The sequence below is a fragment of the Haliaeetus albicilla genome, chromosome 7, assembly GCF_947461875.1.
Source record: "Haliaeetus albicilla chromosome 7, bHalAlb1.1, whole genome shotgun sequence".
In the NCBI taxonomy this organism is placed as follows: domain Eukaryota; kingdom Metazoa; phylum Chordata; class Aves; order Accipitriformes; family Accipitridae; genus Haliaeetus; species Haliaeetus albicilla.
Genome location: NC_091489.1, coordinates 43688178 through 43705116, shown reverse-complemented (window position 1 = coordinate 43705116; position 16939 = coordinate 43688178). Strand labels below are relative to the sequence as shown.

At 49.6% G+C, this 16939-nt stretch overlaps 1 protein-coding gene and 1 long non-coding RNA gene across 4 annotated transcripts in view; one reads left to right on the top strand and one right to left on the bottom strand.

The window, feature by feature from the left end:
* The first annotated feature begins 2030 nt into the window (after nucleotides 1-2030).
* JAM3 (junctional adhesion molecule 3) overlaps nucleotides 2031-16939 on the top strand; it is a 32091-nt gene continuing 17182 nt past the window's right edge. The window contains exon 1 of the mRNA XM_069788141.1: nucleotides 2031-2136. Coding sequence (XP_069644242.1) covers nucleotides 2091-2136 — 46 coding nt within the window. The 5' untranslated portion in view covers nucleotides 2031-2090. The remainder of the gene's footprint in view (nucleotides 2137-16939) is intronic.
* LOC138686195 (uncharacterized) lies at nucleotides 2933-13767 on the bottom strand. Of its 3 annotated transcripts, none has more exons than XR_011325562.1 (4): nucleotides 8148-13767; nucleotides 5048-6873; nucleotides 4225-4340; nucleotides 2933-3394 (listed from the first exon to the last, which is right to left on the bottom strand). It is a non-coding gene; the product is annotated as an uncharacterized lncRNA (long non-coding RNA). The 3 variants fall into 3 exon arrangements; XR_011325564.1 differs by having other exon boundaries at nucleotides 2933-3265; XR_011325563.1 differs by having other exon boundaries at nucleotides 5048-5621.

The following is a 16939-nucleotide window of genomic DNA, read 5'->3' as shown; positions in this document are numbered from 1 at the left end:
TTCAGAGAACAAAGAAATCATAGGAAAAGGCAGGTTTATGCTGCCCCTCATCATGCCTGAATACGTCCCCGCGCTACACGGGGCTGCTCTTAGCGCATATTTTATTCTAGTTACTTGTTTCAACATTGAATAATGAAATGGGAGCTCTATTTGTGTGTGAAAATCAATGTTTTACACTGCAGCGCTTTGCCGTCTTGGTTTGATAGGCGCTACGGTTCTTGTATAATATTTATTGTGACTCCTTTTGCTTGTTGAGTTTCACATCTCAAATGGCTCCTCAGTGGCGAAGGCAGATTAAAAGGCAGAACTTTGCTGTAATAAAACCATGGAAGCAGTGTAAAGAGAAGAGCTGGCGCTAGCCGTATCTGCCTGAGATTGGCGATTGGCACGTATGCCCCGTGCGAGGATGTGGGTACAAGATGATGTTCAAGGTTTCATGCCTTGGTGGTATCCGCTAAGGTCATATCTGCTTTGCCAGTTGACTTCAACCCCAGCCTCTGTCTGCATCGATTAGTCACGAACGTACTCTCAATGCATGCCTAGGCTAAGCTCCAGCAGCCTGGAGAGGGAAATCGAGGCTTAGAAGAGCTCCTTAGCACAGATCCAGCTCCCCCTCGAGTGGCCCAGATGGCCGGGGGAAGCCAGAGAACCGCAGCACCGTCCACCCGCTGCTCTCCCAGTACGGCTCTTCCCCAGTCGAGCGTGGCCAGGCTTAGCCTGGTTTCCAGGGGGGGTCCATGGCCAGCGGTAGATGGAAATCCCCCAGTGCAGGGTGCTGCAGACCATTGGCAGGTCCACGTTTTACCTGGCCATGTAAACACAATTTAGGCGGCCAGAAGGAGCGCAGGAGCTAGAAACCCTCCCATCCGTTCTTGTTTCCTCTTTCTCGGCTCCACTCTTCCCTGACCAAGCCGCTGCTGGAAGTTAAAGAGGAACGCGACACCTCAGTGATTACGCTTTATGGCTGATTATACTCTATGTCATCATATTTTACATCTCCTGTCATTTCAGTCCAAAGGGACTGTGTTAAAATGACTCCTTACTCAACGGGGACCCAACCCAAAGACTGCTGGAGTCGGGTTTTAAGCCATATAGTCTTATTAGGTGATTCCTTCCCCTTCATCCTCAGGGAAACATCCCATCTGGCCATTAGAATTGATGAGAATCTCTGTATTAATTTCACCAGGCTCAGATCAGCCCCTTAAATCTACTCATTAGCATCTTGAGTTAGATTTGCTACATTATCAAGTTAAATACATTTTTACATCCCTTAATTTCTACCAGCTCTGCCGAGCTGGTTTACAGAACAGAGGAGAGCTCGGCTTTCATTCCGGCTGCTTGATCTTCAACAGGATCTTAATTACATCCCCATCACACGCTACTGACAGTTAGTGACGCATGAACCAGCATTAACCCAGGCTGACTCGCTGAATTGCAGGCGAGTGTCCGGTGCCAACAATTTTTGTTTCTTTCTGTTAATCAACGAAAAACGTCCTGGGACGCTTTTGAGGACCACACAAGCATGCTCGGGGTGCTCCCTGTGCAAAGCCACGTTTTGGGGCAGGATCGCTACATTAAGCCCGTGGCCACATCAGAAAATGCTTGGTACAGCATGAGGACTCGGGGAAGCTCCTCGAGAGAAGCGCGCTCGTTCGCGTTTCTCGCTTCCTCTAAGTCGGTGGGAAGTTTATCGTTAAATGCGCAGGTCAGGGTGGGATTTTTTGGGGAATCAGAACTTTGGGGGGAAGATTCTCGCCAAGGAATCGCTCTCTTTAGGGGTTCTTATTAAATACAGGGGGAGAACCCCCACCCTCGAGCAACACTTGGGTGGGTTCGGACAACCAAAGCGTTGCCTTCGAGCTCATTTCCACTTTTGTCCCGTGTCCCGTCCCCAAACTCCCGACCTCCGCCGCCCCCCCCGGCGGTGCCAGGCGCCGGGATCCGCGCCTCCCCACCCGGTTTCCTCGGCAACGGGACGGCGGCACCCCCACTCTTCCTCCTCCTCCTCCTCCTCCTCCTCCTCGTCCTCCTCCCGCCTCCCGGGCAGTGCGCAGGCTCGGCGCGGCGGGCTCGGCTCCGCACACCCCATCATGGCGCTGAGGCGGCCGGCGGTCCTCCTGCTCCTGCCCCTCTTCGGTGAGTCCCGGTTACCGGAGCCCTCTCCCCCCCACGAAGGCCGACTCTAGCCCGGCCCGGCCCGCCCAGACCCCCGGTTCCCCCGTCGCTGGGACCCTCCGCGGCCGCGTATAGGGGAGTGGGAAAAAAAGGGGGATGCGGGGGAGGGTGGGAAGGATGGATGCGGTGCCCCGATGGAGATGCCGGGGAAGGGATGCGCTTGCCCCGGGGCTCGGTAAGCGGGAGGAGCGAGGGGAAGGATGCGCTGCCTTCACCCTTGGTCCCGGGGTGGGGAGGGATGCGCTGCCCCGACCCCCCGGGCAGGGGGATGCGGGGACGGGACGGTGCCAGCCCCGCAGCAAGGACTTCCCCGCTGGGAGTAGGGTACTGAATTTTGGGGGGGGGGGGGGGTGATGGTGAAGAAACAGCCTAAAACCCCAGCTCAGCAAGGGATGAGGGTGCCAGGAATGTGCAGCCTCGGCAGGCGGGCAGGGCGGACACTAGTGCCTATTCAAGACCCGGCACAGTTGCCTATTGTTCCCGGGGGGCCCCGCATGAATGTTTGCAGTTTTAATTGCAAAAACATTTGCTAATTCCGCTCAGGAATGAATTTGGGCTCATTTGTTGTCTGGCTATTAATAGTTGGGGGGGGGAACAGCAGCCGGTGGGCTCGCATCGCCCTCCTCCCCCTCTCCGTTTAGCCCAGACGGCAGAAGGAGAAAATGGGATGGAGCGGGGTTAGGGTGACGACCAGCAACCGATTACTAAAATACACGGGGCTGCGTACGCGCCTGCGGACACAAATAACTGGTTTGGGTCAACTCAAGACTGAAGTGTATTGAAATATTTCAGACAGTTTACCCAAGGACAAAACAAATCTCCAATGACTCCAAATAACTCGCAGAGCCTCTCGGGCCTCCAGTAAAGTGAGATTTGGGCACTGTTTACCAAAAAAGTGAGCGGAGGGGTGAGAAGACGGCTCTGATGCTCATCCGCAATGAGGAGATGGTTGGCACGCACTCCAGGGTCTGTTGTTCGCTTGCTTTACTGTGGTTTGTAGCAGAAACAGTTTCAGCGGGAGAAATTGGGAGGGCCTGATCCTGGAGCATCGCAGAGTCTCCCAGGGGCTAACCCTGGATTCGGATGCTCCCTTTGAATGAGAAAAATGACGGACTTACTTACCACAACTTTTCCTTACAGTTGGGCTGGAAGGCAGAGAGGTACCCCGTTTCCTTCCTCTGTTACGGGAGCAGTGCCTAAGTGTCCCGTTGAATCTGGCCTAAAAGATAGCAAGACTCGAAGCAAACTACAGATAATTCCGCGTTTCTTTAGACAGACAAATGTTGCTAAAAACAGCCAAACAGCACTAGTTTCACACCTCTGCCTGAGAACATTTATCTGGTGAGTAAACCAAGTGGTAACAGGGTTTGCTCTCCATTTAAATACAATGGTTTATGGCCAAATCGAAGTGCCTCATCCTGTACTGATTTCCAGCTCTTTTCAAATTTGAGGTCATAAGCCCCAGAGAGCGGGCAGGAGTGAGGTAGGTTGAGAATAAAAAAGTTTGTTCCGCTATGCTTGACTTTACGTACTGGGGGGCATCCCACTAAGTTAAGGTTATGCTGTCAGCAGTACATAAAATTAAACATGTGCTGAACCGTGCAGAGTTGGTGCTGGATAGGGAGATAGGAGTGAGACCAGAAGGATGCAGTTGATGCCAACTGACTACTTGGGGGAAAAAAAAAAGGCACAGAAGGAAGCTGACAAAGGTAACATGATACTGAGATCCCGAGCTGCAAAACTCTGACCTGTACGCTTTAGACTATAAAGTGCTGCTTAGACTATAAGCACTGCGGAGCAGGGATTGCCTCCTCCTGCAGTGTTAGTGCCAGAACGGACCCTGCTCTTGATCGTGGCCTTAAAACATTGCCACGAAACAGGAGCCAGTGAAGCATGGAGTATTCAGTGCATACCCAGCTCTAGGCACTAAAAGCATCTAAAGATTCTGCACATCAGAGAAATGCCATGGTCATAATTATACTAGCGGAAGTTACTGGCATCAGTGTTGGAAAGTGGAGCTTTACAGTTGACATCAATGTTACGTCCTACCTTGAGGTCTCTGTTGCAAGCTTCCCCGTGGAAATGGGCATTTGGATTTTGAGGATTTCACATGCTGGACTGAGGGCAGAGCTGTGGGAGACCTTCCCAAAACTCTCAAGTGTTTCCTGTTAAAAATAAAACATGTTGATACCTTTTAGTCCTTGATGGGGAGATACAGCAAGTCCCTGGCACATTTCAGTTTTAAAGCTCAATATATTCAAATTTCCCTTTGATTTAATTCTGGGGTTTTGGTAATAGGTTGGATTTTGCAAAAGGCTTTCCAAAATCTACGGAGTAGAAGTTCTCATTTCCTTTTTTTTTTTTTTTCATGTATGAAGTCCATCTGTCCCAGCCACCAACAACTGTTCCGAGTCAGCTGTCGGTGCCAAAAATCACTCGGTGGAAATGTTGTTAGCTCTGTTGGAGTTATGATAAGTTGTTTGTTGGTATTTTCTGATGGGAAGTATTTGCAGTATTGCTTTCTTTTCAACAGGCAGTAAAAAATCGGGACAAACAGCTTTGAGAGCCATGCCAAAATCAGACGCTTAATAACATCTTCAAAAAAATTCTTAGGAAGGGCTTGGTGTTCCTATTTGGGTAAGCAGTATCTGGCATCACCACCAAAGAGTAGTTGGATGCACATCTACTTTACAGCTGTTGACAAAGAACGTGACACACCAGCACATTCCCTCTTGCTCTGAATACTTCTGAGAATTACTTGGTTACTGAAGCACAAGTAGATTCAGAGAGTAAAATGTGTTTTCTTTAGTGAGGAGAAAGAGCTGTGGACTGAGAGGTTGCTCTGATCATGAACTTAGGTTCTTATACTGACCTGTTTGTTTTCCTTGTACAAGTTGAATTCTGGGTCTCTTGGCCCGCTGCAGCTGTTTTTCAATTATCTGTCCACGCACTGAGGATTTGCACCAGGAGCAGAGGGTGAGCTGCCAAAAATCACCTAAACAAGTAAATAAAGCGGAATGAGCTTCTGCATTTAGCTTCACAAATAAGGACAAAAGCTGCTCCACATAACGGCTGTGGGTGGGCCTGCTTTCTGAGGCTCCTGCCAGTTTGCCCCTAATTTCAGCCATCTCCAAAGGGTAAAACATTGGTTAGCCCCCACTTGCCTGCTTTCCTTGCAGCTGACTTGGATTATTATTTAAGTTTCTCTTGCAAATTGCGCTCCCTGCTTTATCATCCTTTGGGATGAGCCTTTGTGTGTTGAAGCGGAACTGGCCTCCCAGTTGTATATTTAGAGCTAATGCTTCACAGTTGATTGCATCAAGCCCTGATGATCCGGAGAAGGTTCGTGAACTCCTTACAGAGCAGGCCTGAAGTGGTGGGAGGGAGTTAGCAAGGGGAAAGATTTCCACAGACCAACGGGATCCTGAGTCCTCAAGAGTCCTTTTCTGCAAAACAAGAAGTGTGTATTGCTAACGTGTCCCTCAACAAGATTAAACAACCGCTCTATGCGTAAAAGCTGGTGGCCTGCTTTGAAACTGCTGTTTATATCAAAAGAGATGAATTCAAGATAGAAAATTAATTAGGATAATTACATTCTCAATCTGGCTTCTCTATCAACTGGAATATGGACTGCACCATCTTCTTCCAATTGATAAGGGCTGTTTGCCTTCCCTCTGAACCCCTAGGGAGTATCATGTTTTTATGAGACACGGGATCAAAACCAAATTCAACCACTAAACATCAGTTCCATGTAGTGGCAGGGTAAGGGTGTGTGCCATGCAACAAACCCCATTCCTTTGCTGAGTCAGGACATGGCCTAAGAACCACTTAATAGCTTTAATTGCACTAATGAACGTTCTGGACACGGTCTTAATTTTCACCCAAAGGGGCTGGATTGGCGTTTGGGTGCAGTTCTGTCAATAGCTGTGCTTGGGGCAGAGGAAATACCTGCTGGGTTGCAGTTCTCAAAACTCCCATGCTGGAAAGGAGAGTTTTCAGTTTCGGAAAAATAAACAGTAATATAAAAACAGGACTTTTTTTTTCTGGCTGGAAAGCTCAGGTCTCTGTTTGCTTATGACCCTTCAGAGTGCTAACACCCTCAGTATTGACTTGAGCTTAGAGGTATTGTTTGGAGAGTTTAATTCTTTTTCTAGAGACTTACCAGCAAAAGAGTACATCTGTGGGGAACAGGACAGCAAGGCACTCTGTCGACTTTGGTCTTAAGGACAACCAACTCCTCAGAAACTTCTCCTCATTTTAGATAAGCAGAGGTCAAGGAGGCTTCATAAGGGGATAAATGTTGAGGGAGGTGTATATTAAAGATGTTTCCTGCACAAGAATGGCCAGCTGAGGTTCTGTTACCACTTCTTCCTCAGCAGTCGCTAACTTTGATTGCCTTGCTGCATTTCATACTGTAAGAAAGCTTTGTGTGACTCCTGTGCAGAAGTTCAGCTGTCTAACACACAGCTTGGAAGTGCAAAACCAAGACAGCTGCATAATTGAGCTGGTGCCCAGTTCTTATTAGAGCAGCATCCTAAGCCCAGGCCTTCCAATTTCTTAGGAAAATCACTAATATGCAAGAAGCAAGGTCTAGAGAGGGTGTTCCTCTGCAGTTCTTAAGTGTCTTGTCAAAGCTTTTTCTCTGCTGCATTGAGTATTGAAGGAAATCGCTTTGGGTGCATGTTCCAAACCAGACAACTGGCAGAGAAAAGAGCAGTTGATGCAGAAGCAAAATTTATAAATGGGAGTTGGCAAAAAAAAAAAAACAACCCCAAAACCAAAACCCCAAAACCCAACCCCAAAACTCTGCAATTTCCTCTGCTCCTGAGAGCACAGTTGGGTAGGATTCCCATGAACTCACCTGCAAACTGCTGAGAGTTGTCAAATGGGAGTCCAGTCAACACTGGGCTGGCATTGACTAATTAAAAGGAAAACCAGCCACATACATGCTGTAACCTGACAGCCCATAGGTACTTGAGATAAGCTCGAAAAATTAATGGGAATTGTTCTGTCATGCAAGAATCACTTGTCAGTATAAATAATATAATGTATTGGGTTATGTAGTGCCCCTTGTGGGATGGAGCACAGGGCTTAACACCGCATCAGTTACAAGGGGAAATGAAGGTTTCAGCGCAGCAATAGATGAAGTAGATGAAATTAAATTGTGTTCAGTTAATGCTTGAGGTTTTCTTTTTTTTTTTTTTTTTAATCACAAATCCCAGGGATTTCAGAGTTAAAGGCAGAACACACTCTAACCTATTCCCATCAACGTACCTGATTATTACAACACAAATGTAAGATCAGTGGGTTTTTAAGAGTCCTCTTAATTCATTTGGGCCCAGCTGCCTTATTTGAAGACACTGAACTTTAAAACTGCGATGTGCCAGGGAGTTAGTATATCTTTGGCATGCGGCTAAAAGGTAGCAGCGGACAATGTTCAGCAGTATTTAAAGATTTTTTAATCACGCTATTAAAAATGTATTTTGGTGGCCTAGGTAAGATTTTCTGCTGAGCTGGAGAAATCCACTGAAATCTAAGGGGATTTGTTCCCATTACAAGGCTGCGTTTCGAACGCCCATGGCCTCTTCTGAAAATCCCTGCCTTAATAAACTCTGGGGCATTCCTTATATAAGTGGCCAGCATTTTACAGGTAGGTTGTAAATTGGGGCACTCTGTTTTAGACTCCGTTTTGGAGGGTGGAAGTGTAATACTTCTAAAATTCAGGTCCATTGAAAGTGTCTGACTTCCCTGCTCACTCCCCCACCTAAGATACCTAATTCACTTGCCATTTTTGACAGTCTTGTCCGGTATGTCTCAAGATGTATAACCACGAAGTCCTTCAGTGGTTACTGAAGGAGCCCATAATATTCTACATATCCAAAGTAAGTTAGAATTTTTGCTTCATTAGCAATAAGGAAAAAGACTGGCAAACAATGTTATGGAAGAGAGCTGTTCTGAGAAACCAAGTTTACCTTTTAACAGAGCCAGTAGTGAGTGCTCTGCCTAGCATTCCTGCTTTTCATTCCCAGTAGAAACGTTCCTGCCACTTCGCATCTCTCCGGGGTGGCTGCGTGCTCTCTTGGACCTGCTTGAGTGGAGTCAGTTACACAGCTGAGGACTTCATGATTTTGTCTGCACGTCAATGTACAAGGCTCTGCTTGATCTTTTAGGGCGAGGTCAGCCATGGAGGTGGTGGGTTTTTTTTTTTGCTAGGATGTTATCCTTGGAAAACAAAGGCCTTGATAGATGTTACTGCTTTTACCTGCGTTACAGTAGCATGTATGGCTTCTGTTCACGGATCAGCATCTGTCTTTGCTAGGTGCTCTCAGAAAGAAAGAAAAAACTCAGTATCCCAATTTGTGTCCTCACTCAATGAAAGCTACCCAAAAGACTAATTCATCGGGCTACTAGGCTGCCATATAGATGAGGAGCATTCCTTAGAGTATTGGATGATAATGGCTGCGTGAGCAGCCCTTGAGTCACAGCAGTGGAAAGAACCGAGTGTCCAAAGGCAAGGCAGCATCTACCGCATACCCCGAGGGTCCATTAAGGAGATTGCTGCCTGCTAATGGACTTCCTCCTGAGGCGTGCTGGCTGCTAACACTCTCTTGAATGATTTCCGAGAGCTTACACACTTAACGGCAGGGAAGGTGTTGCGAAGTCCTGCCGTTCTTGCTGCTTCTGTCAAATAGCTTTTATCCCCTCAAAGGATCTTATCAACCGCTATTTTTAATACCCACTTAAATCTTTGCTTTAATCTTTTTCTTCTGCATCGATCTCTGCAAAAGCCCAAAGATAAATATTTCTTTATACCCACCATGTTGTTTGGGGTTAGTTCTTTTTAGAGCCTGGAAAACATCCCTTCTGTAGTAGCGAGGTCCTGTGCATCAGTTACATGCCTTAGAAAGGGAAGTCCCAGCTCTCTGAGCAACAGTGACTTGTACCTCTGGACTAGCCCTGACTTCCCCGGCCAGTGGGACCCTCCCGTCCTTGGAAGAGCGGGTTGGTTTTGTTGAGGTGTTTAGATACCAACAACCAAGGTAGAAGGAGTAATACGCAGCTCCCTATTAGCGTGAACAATCTGTGCTTTGCTGACAGGACTGGATACACATGCCATGAAACAAGTTAGCTTCAACCACCATGGATCTCCTTGTTGATCTAGGAGCTGCTACAGCAGAGGCGGTGCTGGTTTGTTTCCCACTTTGGTCTTTGCTACTCCGCTGAGATTGCGTGTAGTGTACATCGATGGGGCCAATCTGATTTCTCAGGGAGCAAGGAGGCAACGGCTTATCTCGTTTCTTGTGCATGAACAAATAGCTAATAATGGCTACAGCTTGGTTAGTGCTGATGGAGTTGCCTTTGAACTGGCAATCTGGAGATGAAAGGCAGAGTGCCTTGTAATCGCCTCCTGAGTCTGTCTCATGGGTCAAGGCGAACTGGCTATTTGAGTTGGTAAGCGTCCTCGCGTATCTGGTGTTTTCCCTTCGTTTTGGCCAGTTTTCAACATCCCATAAATAACAGGGCAGCGTGGAGCTCTGCTTGCCAAAGCTGCCTTGTGCGTGCTGGAGGGGAGGTTAAACCAGGTACTAACTTCTCTCTTCTTCCATCAGAAATCCTCTGGTGGGCCTGGCCGACACACAGCTGTCCTCATCCACAGGCACTACATGCTCTCCCACACAACAGGGCAGGATAAGCCCTTTGATGCCTGCGTTTGGGCTGGCAGCAGCTTCTAAGGCACTCCAGTCCCTCCCCCCCCACCTCCCAGTTGCCAACTGCGCCTTGAGTTCTCCAAGTCAACAGCTGAGCTGCGAGCAGGGCTGATAAGTCTGCAGTGCTGGATCGCTGGGGCTTTGCCAGAGATCCCAGTTCACTCGCGGCGCTCTGTGAGCATGGGAGGACTCGGGGGCTTTTTCCCGACATCGCGCCGAGGCGTGCTCGTCGCCCGCCAGCAGCCCGCTGTTGGTCAACAATAGTGATTGTTCTCTTTGCTCCTGGTGTTCTGCTGGAGGCTCCTTGATCCTCCTCTTTCTGCAAATATTTGGAACAGATCCTGTTTGGCTGTTCCGACGGTTTGACTCGGCTGGTAAATGACAAAGGCAAGCTGGACCCAGGTTCACCATGATAAGAAGTAGCTCTACAAAGAGGGGAGACGAGGGTCAAATTCCGAGATGAGGCAGCAGGCTCTGTGGGAGAGACCCAGAGGACGTGCAGTGACCCGGCCTCAACTGTTAGAGCCGGAGCTGGGTCGCATGCAGCAGTTCTGCCTGCAGCATGTAAGGGGATCCCTAACCTTCTGGGCTGTAACACTGCACAGTCTCGAGGCGAGCGTGTTTTTGGAGCTTCTTGTGGTCTACTGACAAACATGTCATAATTCTGGCTGCTTAAAGATTTCCCCAGAGCTCTTCAATTCCTGGCTTATCCTCGGTCACTTCTGAGACACACATGCCGTACGTCTCACATCTGTCACTCAGCTTCATGGATGCGAGGCAAAGTCTTTCTTTGCTACAAAGGCTTCCTTCCCTTCCCTCTTTTCCTCCCTCCCTGGTTTCCTTTTCCTATCCGTGTCCCTCATTGAGAAGCAGTAGCTCCTTTAAAGAAATGCGAGGGAACCCATTTGCAGAATTTACAGCTGCTTCCCGAGGCTTGAGTGTCCTCCTCTTTAACAGCAAGCTGTTAAGCATGTTCTTAAGTGGGAAGATAAGTGGTGTTACGATCCTTTCATCTTCTGGCTCAGAGCAGGCTGGAGATAACTGATAAGGGGATGACAGCAAGGAAGATGCATAGGCACCTTTGGATTTAATTCCTACTTTGCAAGGCAGTCTTTAAAGCACATCTCTGGTGGGAACACAGGCTGGTAAAATAAAGCTGGTCCTTCCTTTCTCAGCATATGTCTTTTCCTCATGTCTCCGAGGCAGATCCTCTGTCTGTGCCAGCAGAGCCGGTGCAGAGTGAGCTAGGTTCTCCATTTCAGAACCCTCCTTCTGGTGCTGACATTCGAGGGACTTGGCTTGAGCTGCCTCTAGACACTGTTTCGGCTGGTGATTTCATTTCCGCGTTTCTTTTTTTACAGCGGTCCTTTGCGGGCTTGAGCTGTACTTTAAACAGGGCTGCGTTTGCAGTATGGGAGCAGCAGTCTTGCACGTGATGGGCAAAGATGCATTCCTCTGCGAGGGTCTGTAAGAGAGCACACATCGGCGACAGCTTCACGTGGGTGGGAGTCTTCAGACCACTCTGGAACAGACTGTGCATTCAGTTCCAGAATTCCTGGTTTAGTCCCTCGTCTGCTGGCTGAAACAGGTGGCAAGCACATGGCTGTAAGGGTCTTTACTGGGGGTGGTCTTCAAGGTCAGCCGTATCCAGCCCACATTCCAGCTGAGTACCTCATCTTCTGGCCTGGCTGGCTCTGAGCCATCCAGCCCAGAGGTTCCTAACCATGGTACACACGCTGCTCGTCGAAAACAAACCACTTGAAAGTACCGCGTCTGCGCCAGCCTGCTGCATTTTTCCTCCAAGGAAACGGGGAAAAGCGGTTGGGGCAGAATGTGTCAAAAGCTCAACAACACCTCGGAGGCACGCACGCTGCCTGGTGCAGCGGAAAGCTCATCCCACATCCCCGTGAGAGGAGGCAGGACCTGCACAACTCCGTCCGTGGTGGACTAGAGAGGCTGCCTCCGCCGTAGTACGTACCGCAGTCTCTGTTGGCAGCAGCGGTAGCTGCACAGGTGAAGTTGGCGAGGCGCTCTAGGCCTAGGAACATAGGTAAAAAGTTGAGCTGTTTGAGTCGCGGGGCTCAAATTTGAGCTATTTGAGGCTCGCTGAGCCTTTGGCAGGGTGTTGGCACAGTTTGCAAGCAAGCATCATCCAGAGGAGACGATGCCTGTGAGAAGACCGCATCCAGGTGCTGCTTCGAAGGAGCCCTAGCTAGCGCCAGGCTGTTTCCAAGTGCCGCCTTCTGCCTCTACTGTTGCGTTAAACAGAGATTTCTGCTCTCAGCGCTCTGCATGCTCTATGTGGTGGCAAGCCTTTTACAGACGAGGCTACACACCTTCCCCTAGCAAACCCCCGTCTATCTGCCTGGCGAGCCTCCCCTCTGCTTTATCTGGGGAGGTGCTGAGCGGTGCTGGCTTTTTCCACCCTAGAGCTCTTGCATCCCACCCCAAAGTGTGAACAGAGGCTGCAGCCTCCCTCTCAAATCGGCCCCCGGTGCCTCTGCACCTCGCTGTTACTCAGCACTTCTCGCTGACAGGGAATTAAGTAGGATTTCTAGGTCATTGTGGGCCTGTCAGGAGGAATCTGTCTTCTGTAGACCTCATTATCAAGGCTCTTTCTGCAATGCCAGACTTCAGAACAATTGCTGCCTGGTTCCCTAAACACTGACTAATGAGACAGAGCTGTTAGCAGCAGTTTGCTAAATAAAGGCTGTTTCTGCCGGAGACAGAATAAAGCCAGACTGGATTTTCTTAGCTGTCTCTTACACAGAAGGTATTTCAAAGGACCCTTATTAAAATAATGAGCTAGATGTTGCTCTTGTGGTGGCTGCATAGGGTCAGTGCTTGATGTTAGTGCCAGGTGCTTCCCCAAAGCAGTGACTTCAAGTAACTTGCGCTCAAGTGACCTAAAAACCTCGCCAGCTCCCTTGGTTTCAGCGTATCTTGAGCATTTACCTGAGCTCCCGTGACTTTGTCCTGCTCTGATAGTGACTTGCTGCCTCACGGTGGACAGGCTGCTTGTAGCTGTCGGTGACCTCCGTTGCCTTGGGTGCCACTGGAAGATATTCTTTGATCTCTGGGTTGTAGCAGAGCTTGCTCAGCATTCACGTGCGTGGCTTTGGCAAGGCAAGGGATCGATCACCTGAGCAGGTGGGACAAGCGGGACTGCTGGGAGGAGAGCTTTGTGTGGCTGCTTTTGAAAGGAGCTGGAGGTTTGTAGATCGCTGATAGGAGGCAGGTGAGATTTCTGCTTGTTCCTGGATGCCGAGCAGAGAGGACGTAGCCCCTGCTTGAGTGGCCTGAGGCCAGGTAACTTCTGTTGATGTTCCTGTAATGAGAATTTTCATCCTACCTCTCTTGCTGTTGCCAGAAGGGCCCGGATTAAAGGTGAACTCCGAAGCACGATGGGATGGGTCTGACTGCCTCCAGCTGGAGCAGGTACGGGAGAGCTGGGGATTATTACTTGGCCAGTTTGCAGGTTTCTTTGAAGTGGTGCTTTGATGTGGCAATGGGAGTCCATGGAAGGTAAATGGTGTCTAGACAGGTTTTTCTCACTCTCTGTTGTTGTCTCTGAAGCAGCAGAAACAGTGCCAAACAGGCTGAACGGCTCCAGGATGCGAGAAGCAGAGCTATTTCTAGAAAGACGGAACAATAGTTCTTCAGGAGAATCCAAGCCGGCTCTCGCTGAACCCTTGTCAAACCTCCTGCAGGTGGAACTGCTCCTCTCTGTTGCCCCATGCGCTGCCTGGATCAGTTAGTTGCAGCTAGATGCTATTAAGAGTGAGCAAGGGGCAGTCCAAGAGGTGGCCGGTGTGTTTCCAGGTGAGCTGGCATGGCAGAGAGGTACAGGAGAGGTCCATCAGCCAGGGCTCTGGTCAGCAGGGTTAGGAATCGAGGACATCGGTCCATTTTGGCAGCATTCGGAGAGGGAACGGGCTGGCTCCAGCGGCAGCGTGCTGAGAAAAGTCTTCCTCAGTTTGGCTAGCTGGACGCTGCCAGGACTTGCCCAGCAGAGCTGGCCTGCATGCCCAGTAACAACTGTAGCCAGTGGTTCAGCTACACTGGGAGGGAAAGAAAAGGCAGGCCATGGTCTAGAGAGACTTGTCGCTGGCTGGCAAGCTGTGCTGTCAATGCTGTCTTGGCTCTGATATGCCATCTCCCCCAGGCTGTTTGGGAGGGGAAGTGGCGACTGCATTCAAATGCCTATTGTCTGTCCTTCAGCTGGGAGCAGAGCCAGAAGAGAGAGCGGCTCTGGCAGCATCCGATACAGGGGGCAGATGTTAGGGGAAACATACTCATCCGTAAAACGCCGTTGCTGGGATTTTCAAAGGAGCCTCAAAGGTTAAGTGCCCATGTGTTGGAATGCATACGTGAAGGTCAAGAGGGAAATCCTGGGTTCCTGGGATTCCTGCTGGGCTTGGGGAAGCTTTCCGAAGGTAGCTCTCGTCCTTGTGCAGCATCTGTGGGTTGTCCAGGTGACTGCTGTTCTCGGCCCCATTTGTCTCAGCGTAGCTGGGAAGAAGGGCAAAGCCACACAGTGCCAGATTTGGTCTCTCGTGGGGGCCTTCAGAGGTGTGCAGCTGAGTTCAGCCTGGCTCCGTTCTCCTGTAGCCAGCTGCCAACTTCTGCAAGCATGCACTGAAAGTAGAGTATTGCCTGACCCTGCCTGTCCTCTCCCTTCACCCCTGCCAAAGCAGGGCTCGGCCACAGGTTTCAAGCAGAGCTGGAAACTTGGCACTGAGGCAAGGAGCAGAAAAGAGCCCAGCTTGCTCTTCTGCGTCTGGGTTGGCTTCTGTGCTGCTGTGGGGAGTACAAATATGTTCCCAATCTGTTTGCTTCACTGACGTGACTCCAAGACACACAGGCAACAGATACACTGACCAAGAAGGGGCCATTGTTAGAGGGACCTTCTTGACTGAGGCTCTGCTGTAACCAACCGACCGCTGCTGCTCTCCGGCGCTGGACTGCAGCCTCACCCGTGCTTCGTTCACAGCATCCAGAGCACTTGATCCTCCCCGGTCCCCCAGCTTAGCACAGACAAGCCAGGGGTTCGTTCCCGTTTGACTCAATTTATCCATCCACGTGCCCTGATCCGGCCTTTTGATTTACAGGCTCATCTCTGGCAGGCAGGTATTAAATCAACCCGTAGATAAAAGAAGTTACGAGCATTGCTTCCCTGTGAACCGCCCCAGACGTTCGCTGGCACGTTGCTAATTGCACATAGGCAGACAGCAGGCAGGTAGTTTGCTCTGGGCTGGAGGCTGAGCAGCGAGGAGCCAGGGGAAGGGAGCGATGGACGGATGGACAGGTTAGCATTTTGGCTAAGGAGGAATCAGGGCCCCAAGAAAACCAGAGAAGAGGAAGGGAGTTACCTCATTGGTTTCCAGCAGCCAAGGCAGGGTTGTCTTCTGAGAGGTTATTTCCTTAAGCTTTATCCAGTCCGATTTTAGTTGTGACTTTTATGAACAATAAAGGCTTCCACGGTTTCCCTTGGAGGAACTGGAATGAATCCAGATAGATTTTAGTGCTGAGAAGCAGATCCTGTTATTAATGTCAGCCTAATCATTTCTATCTCCTTCCCACCTTTTTTGCCATCCAGACTCCTAAAAAGCCTGCAGGCGGTTATCGAGTCCAGTCCACCCTCTTGCTTCTGAAATTGCAGACCAGATTGCAGCCTCCCCTGGCTTTTAGGGTCTGTGAGAGCATTTAATGTGCCTGCACCAGGCTGGCGGGGGGATCGTCCCCCGTGCCTCGGGAGGGACCTGGCAGTGCGACACGTAAACCCCAAAGCCGGCAGGACAGTGGAACAGAGCTGAGCTGAACTGGGGACCAGCACACGCTGCTGGGCCTCTGTCTCTCTGGGAGAAGGGCCTCTGACCAGGACTCAACTGGGAGCATTCAGCTGAGAAAATTCTCTGCTAAAAATAGCAGCAGGAGATGTTTAAGGAGCAAAACAAGTCAGGGTCTGGAGAAGTTAGTTCCCAGATATGTGGCTAATTCAGCTCCCCCGGGACAAGTAATCTTTTAACCCCTCCGTGCCAAGGCTCGTTTCTGCTCTGCTAAACAAGCTTGCCTTCGTCAGGAGTCCAGGTTGGGACAAGCCAGAATGGCTTTTGTCCTCACTCTTTGCTCTGATACAGCATTACTTTCCTCACTCCTCCCCTGCTCATTTGTGCTAGCATCTTCCTAATAGTGCTGTGTGTCAAGCTTTCCATCTTTATCTGCGCGTGACTTCATCTGGGCTCCCTCTAATTCCCGATGCACTTCCTAAGAAAATAATCTCTGTTGAACCCTGCAGCGCAACTCCCTCTGCAGGTTTGCAGCCTATGCTGAGGCTGATGTTAACAAGGTAAGTCTTTTCAGATCTGTTCGCATGGTTCGGGGCTGCCCCTACGAATGATATTCCCTCAACTCACATGTCTTCAGGCCTGCACATGGCTGGAGCAGCTTTCTACTGATTGTAGATCAGCATCCTTTGTTCTGACAGATTCACTGTGAAGCTTCAAAGCCGCCTTACAGAAGACGGCCCCACCTCTCCAGCGTGGAATGACGGCAGTAGTTTCACAGGCTCTTGGTCGCACGCTCATAGGCAGATGTGAATGTTCCCTTGGCGCCTGCAGTCAGTCTCTTGCAGCGTTCATTTGTACATGTTTTGTGCAACGCATTAGCTAGACAATTGTGTTTTATACCCGAGGCTAGAATTATGCACACAACAAAGACAAAAATGATACTGTAAAATCGGAAAAAATGTTCTTAAAAAGAGAGCTGTTTTCAGCCTTGTCATAAATGATTTCTCTGTGTGCTTGCTCACGCCCTCTCCTGTTCCCTTCTCTAGCCTACTCTCAGCTCTTGGCTCTGATGACTACTACTGTCTTCCCAACTCCCATTTTCCACAGGAAGATGACATGGTTGGTCTCTGATAAGCAGAACCTCAGATCTGTGTTTTGTTGGTCAAGCTATAGGCTGGAGGAGAACGGAGGATCAAGAGATTAGAGTCACAGACAGAGGAATAGAGGATTATAGGCTAAAACCCTGCGAGTCTCTGTATTGATGGT